The 6,000-nt window shown below is 46.1% G+C and overlaps 1 protein-coding gene across 1 annotated transcript in view; it reads left to right on the forward strand.

Annotated features, from left to right (window-relative positions):
* LOC119437249 (nose resistant to fluoxetine protein 6) overlaps window positions 1–2,886 on the forward strand; it is a 192,620-nt gene extending 189,734 nt beyond the window's left edge. The window contains exons 3-4 of the mRNA XM_037704289.2: window positions 844–958; window positions 2,792–2,886. Of these exons, the coding sequence (XP_037560217.1) occupies window positions 844–958; window positions 2,792–2,886 (210 nt within the window). The remainder of the gene's footprint in view (window positions 1–843; window positions 959–2,791) is intronic.
* The last annotated feature ends 3,114 nt before the right edge of the window (window positions 2,887–6,000 follow it).

Below are 6,000 nucleotides of genomic sequence, written 5' to 3' on the forward strand. Positions count from 1 at the left end.
CGTCACGTACAGATTTGACAATATTAGTAATTCTCATACCACTGTTCCCGCTGCGATGAACCACCCGAGACGCTTTGAGCAGACTGATGATGATGGAAATATACAGCGCAACTTTGCGCAGAAAGTATAACAGGAAGACTGGGCGATCGACGATCGAGAAGTCTGGCCCAGAAAGCCACATGCGCGCTTCTTCGGTATCTGAAAGCAACTAACTTGAGTGTCCGACTAGAGACACTCAGCGTTTTGTCTACTGCACGTCATCGTTGTTAACTTTTGCGTCATCTCTCTTTCTCTATCTGTCTGTCACTCTCCCATTCTCCCTCCTCATGGAGCATGTGTGTACGGAGGGGGGGGGGGGGGGGGCATGGGCGGGAGGGGGAGTGATAATTTAGTCTTTACTTTAGTGCTCTTGGGCGCCGCTTCTTTTAGCTTTTTATCCTCCGGAGGAATGTTTGCGAATGTGCTCTTTAAATGGACGTACCTCATTCCGAATGCCGTTTTTGGTTAAGCAGCCACTTTGTTAATGGTTACTGACGACTAACTATCCTAGCCTAAGCTTGAACTATTCAGGCTTGAAATTTCGCTCAAGCGGAAGGCCGGAACTCAGCCCGAGCTGAAAAATAACAATGCAAGCAACGAGGCGCACAGCGGCAGTAATGGGATTCTTTCATTGCATACGTACTTAGTCATCTCTTTGATTCCGTGTTTACCCGGAAGCGAAAAAAAAAGTAAAAAACAATCTGGCAATGCTGCAATACGAAATAATCATTTCTGAGGGTGTTTATTTTCGTTTATCAAGATCCTGCTGTGGTGTGTATACTAACGACTCACGCTAACTCGCAGGTGACGGGAGAGATAGCCGAGAAGATGCACTTCTTCTACTTCCTCGTGTACCGCTACGGAGTGTGCGTGCCTTCCACCTGCCGACGGGAGGACGTCGAAACAATCGCCGCCAGCCGTGAGTGTTTATGACCGCATCACTGTAGACTCAAGGGCGCTGTCACCTTGTACGCGTCGCTGTTATACAACAGCGATGTTTTGTGGCTCTAGTATTACGAGAAAACAATGACGTGAGTCTCTTTGCTGGGGTGCAATTATACCTACACATTGCCACTACTGCTGTTCCCGCTGCTCTGCAGCTTCCTCACAAAAGCGACGACCGGTATCCCGGGGCCGTGTTCCCGCTGGTAGGCTCGGCCGGCAGGTATCGTCCTTCATCAGTCGGTGCGTGCGCCCTCTTTGCTAAAAATCAGACGCAGCACTCGGCGCAGTACCTTCCCGTCTTTCTCTTGTCTCTGCGAACCGTTTGAACTTATGCAAAACGCGTCTCGTGACGTATAGTTCCTGCGTTGCAAGTAGCGGCTCAAGGCGAGGCTCCCAACGGGGGTGCGCTATCACGCTGGTGTACATATACGTAGCATTGTGCAATAGCAACCGTCGCCCGCCCCGCGCATTTTTGTCGTGCTGCGCAGTTTTGACGTTCCGCACATCCCAGAGGGAGTGCGGAGTACGGAAATGAGCGTCTTCGGCGAGCCAGTAGTGTAGATGAGTCGCAGCCGTTTCTTTGGCAGCCCGGTGACATCAGCGGCCTTTGTCGGATCAACGTGTGCGGAGCGAGCCGTTCGAAGGGATCGTTGCAGTCTGCACAATCTTACGAGGCTCAGTGTCGTTATTTAGCCTCATTAACCGAAGTAGTTTATGCCACGAGCGAACAAATTGGATTCAGTAGTCATTAGGTTTTATTTTGACCACCCCGGTATACCCAAGTGGGCGCAAGGTGCAGAGAAGCTGTTCAATACCATTTCCCAGTACAGTGCTTATAGTGTCATCATTGATTCCATATTGTGTTCTGAGAAGATTTTCTCGCACTTCAAAATTTGGGTTCCCTCTTGCTCGGGGCAGTCAGCTAATGCCGTTGCGTACATCCATACCAAATACAAAATTAAAGTGAATCAGCTGCGGATACAACAGTTTAGTCACTCTAGAAATAATGGTGCGCAACGTGGCGAGATCTCGCCTTTGAATGCACATTTTCTTTTTCTTTTGTAGGCATTTTACGCGCAGCATCTTCCCTGTTCTGACGATGGTGTCGAGCACCGTCTCGTTCAACTCGAAGCTAAACTAGAAAGTGCAAGCCACCACTGGCATGCACTTTTAGTCCAGGAAACAGACCTACATCTTTATATTTAGTTTATGCCGTAGGGCATACTCGAGCCAATAAAACATAAATGAAAAAATGCCATCGCTGATAATACGCACTGGTCAGCTGCTGACATCTTACTACTAATTGGGGACGCATTTACTCCTGAAGTACCTTATATGTTTTGCGTGTAGCAACTCACTTTACCAGGGCGTTCGTCCCGTCGTAATTTTTTTGATTGAAGGAAGTCCAGTTATCAGCTCTGTGAGACGTAGGCAAGGCGTCTGAGATTACAACATGGTTTTGTGCAGTCTTTAGGAGCAATTAAACGTAACCGTCTTCTTGGAGCCATGAAAGAAAAAAAAGGGTGGGGGGGGATAAGACGCATCCGCCGCCATTTTTTCTTCTTTTCTATTAGTCAAAGATGAAAACTCAACGCTGTATATGAGCAAACGTGGCACAATTTTGCAGCTAAGTGTTCAAAGTTCCAATGAAAAGCATCGCAATTCACTTTCGAGTATTCTCCAATTAGTAAACTGAAACTGTTCTTCCACAGCGTGCTTTGTAAGCACTTCAGCGATTTTCTCCACGCAATCTTGTATTTCAGCTGGTGCGTCGGCACGCTCCTTACCATTCTTTTTTCTATTCTAGTCGTCAAGTCCGCAGAGTTTGAAGTCAAGGTTTCCAACTGCGAAGTCAAGGAGGACAATGCGAAGCTGAACGCGGACCAGACAGCCATCGTGTAAGTCTCATGCACCACGGCTCCTCCGACAAACGTGACTAGGAGAAGACTTCGTGACAAAATTATCAGTGTGTCTCGAATTTCCTACACGTGATATGGTATGGTCTGGTGTAGGAAGGGATGGTATGGTAACATATGGTAAGGTATGGTGTGGTAATGTGTGGTGTGGTAAGGTAAATTATGGCATGGTAAGGTATGGTAAGGCACAGTAAGGTATGGTATGGTACGATATGGTAAGATATAATAAAGTGTGGTGGTATGGGTATGGTATGGTATGTTACGTTAATGTATGTATGTATGTATGTATGTATGTATGTAAGAGCGATGGAACGAAAACTGTTAGGCCTAACGTTAAGAGACAGGGAGGAGAGTGGTGTGGATCAGAGAACTAACAGGGATAGCCGATATTCTAGTTGACATTAAGCGGAAAAAGTGGAGCTGGGCAGGCCATGTAATGCGTAGGGTGGATAACCGCTGGACCATTAGAGTTACAGAATGGATACCAAGAGAAGGGAAGCGCAGGCGCGGACGGTAGAAACTAGGTGGAGTGATGAAGTAGGAATTCGCAGGCGCATGTTGGAATCAGCTAGCCCAAGACAGGGGTAATTGGAGATCGCAGGGAGAGGCCTTTGTCCTGCCGTGGAAATAAATATAGGCTGATGATGATGGTGTAAGTATATATGTATGTATGTATGTATGTATGTAGTATGTATGTATGTATGTATGTATGTATGTATGTATGTATGTATGTATGTAGTATGTATGTATGTATATATGTATGTATGTATGTATGTATGTATGTATGTATGTATGTATGTATGTATGTATGAAGAGAATAGGCTGTCGACCTTTACGCGCTCAGAAAATCACGGCTCTTGTTGCACTCGCCATCCGCTATCTATCGATGTCATGTCATGAGCAAAAAAAAAAAAAAAAAACACAGCACGACGACAGGACGTAAGAAGGGGACAGACAACGGCTTTGACAACAGCCAAGTGTTTATTTTTTCAAGCAGCCTAGGTAGTGTGTCACACTCAACAAGAGAAAAAACGAAAATACAGAAGAGAAGCATGCGTGGAAGTAATGGGTCGAAATCCCGGCGATAGGGGTGATTTCGACGAAGGAGTGAACTGGATGGGTAGCTTACGCATGCATCACCACTTTTCTGAATGTGGAAGGCTTCTGATATCAGTCGTGCGTGCTCATAGTAAATAGCCAAGACGGCCGCCATGGCTGCCCACACCCTGTTCCTTTAATGGGAACCCTATAGGATTCGTGATGATGCTACGTGCATGGGACGCGTCCGCGGTCGTCTTGTATTTTCAGCATATTCATCCTAATGAATTGAAATATAATTATTCGTGGAACCACAGTACTGTCTCGCAGACGATTCGAAGTGTTACATTGATGTGCTCTGGCGGTATTCCCTTTATTCTACCTCTACAATGCGCCGGAATCCATAGGATCACTTTTTATATCGTGCCGGAGGCTTTCAACTCAACGAAAATGATGTTTAGAAATTCTGCTTCGTAGTCTAAGGCTGTCTTTATGCAGTACTGTTCTACTCTCATTTGGATCATCGGTATTAGAATACGGAGATAGGAACGTTTCCCGACCATTTATAATTACTTCTGCGACACAAAAGGATTATCCTATTAACACTCACTATTTCCCACGATCGATTTATTCTTCTTCAAAAAATTAGAAAATTCAAATAGCAAAACACAAAATCAGAATATTTCAATTCCAAATTTAACTTTTTCTTACCTCGGCCATTTACTTTACCTTTAGGTATTATTATCATTAAATTCTTTTTACTCTACCCGTTTATGCAAAGGCTGACTGCCTTATTACACACTATTTTATTTCATTTATTTTCGCAATCTTTCCCATCTTCAATAAATTTTTAAAATATTTTGTATCCTATAACTACCCGGCTCGTGGCATGATCCTCCGCAGTGGGTTTGTGCTATTAAACAAGAAATCATCTGCCATCATCATCATTGTCATCATCATCATATTCCGCCCGCGCCAAGGCGAAAGCGCTGAACTCATGCCAGGTGAGTAGACTTATGTCGAAGATCGTCGTCAGCCACGTCGCGGTCATTCATCGAACGTTTCTTTGCGGAGCGAGGGATCGCGACGGTTGGCGTTCATTTGTCTCTTTCGCTGTGAGGGCTCAAATGTGTGCTCGCCGGTTACTGAACGCGCTCATGTTGGTACGCTCCTTGAACTCACGCCCCAAGTGAGCAGACCAGTATCCTGTCGAACGCGGCGTTGGCGATGCTCTCGCAAGCCGTAGTAAAGGCCTCTTTAACAGGTCCTTGTTCAGGCTCACAATACTGAGCTATACAGTGTCAATTGACGTCCGAAAAGGCCACGGGCGAAAGCCCCTCATCGGCAATGTTCTCGTGCAAGACTGTAGGTGAGCGCGGGTGATCTCTCGTTCACAAAGCCACAGGCATGTCGGCTCGTGATGTATTACGCGCGGAGCACTGCCCACCTCAAGCCACCTGTCAATCAGTGTCACATGCACCATTCCGACGAGAACCAGTGAAGTTTTCTTTCCAGTCCAAGTTTCCATGTCGACACTGTACGGATGTCGGTGAGAACGCTCGGAACTTTCGAATGACGATCCTCCATGCGGCATGGACACCGTGCCCTGGAGCACTGCTGTCTATCTGCGTCTCAATGTTCAACGCTTGCTCCAATGTCGCGGAGCTGGAAGTTTCGACACCCTCTCTGTTTTATTTTTGGCTTGTAGCTTCTGTATCGTTCGGGTTATTTTTCTTCCTTACTTCTGTTCTGCGATGTTTCGCATTTCAGTTGAGGCTCCTGACTTGCTTTGGTTCATGGTGTTCTTGGCTCACCCTGATAATCTTAACGCCAAGAGTACGGCGCTGCAACCTGTTCGACCAGGTATTGCAGAAATATAATTCTTGGTACGTCTTCTGTTGGGTGGTGAAAGGTGCTCGTCGTTTGAGTCCCATTTTTTTTCAATCCCTGCTTCCTAACGCTCTCGCTTACAAGCCTTACAAGTCTTCTCGCAGCGATCAGCCAGCATGCTCCCAAGACTAGGATCACTGTGCTTACTTCTGCAAAATCACAATTAGGTTTT

Source organism: Dermacentor silvarum, chromosome 1 (genome assembly GCF_013339745.2).
Source record: "Dermacentor silvarum isolate Dsil-2018 chromosome 1, BIME_Dsil_1.4, whole genome shotgun sequence".
Classification (NCBI taxonomy): Eukaryota; Metazoa; Arthropoda; class Arachnida; order Ixodida; family Ixodidae; genus Dermacentor; species Dermacentor silvarum.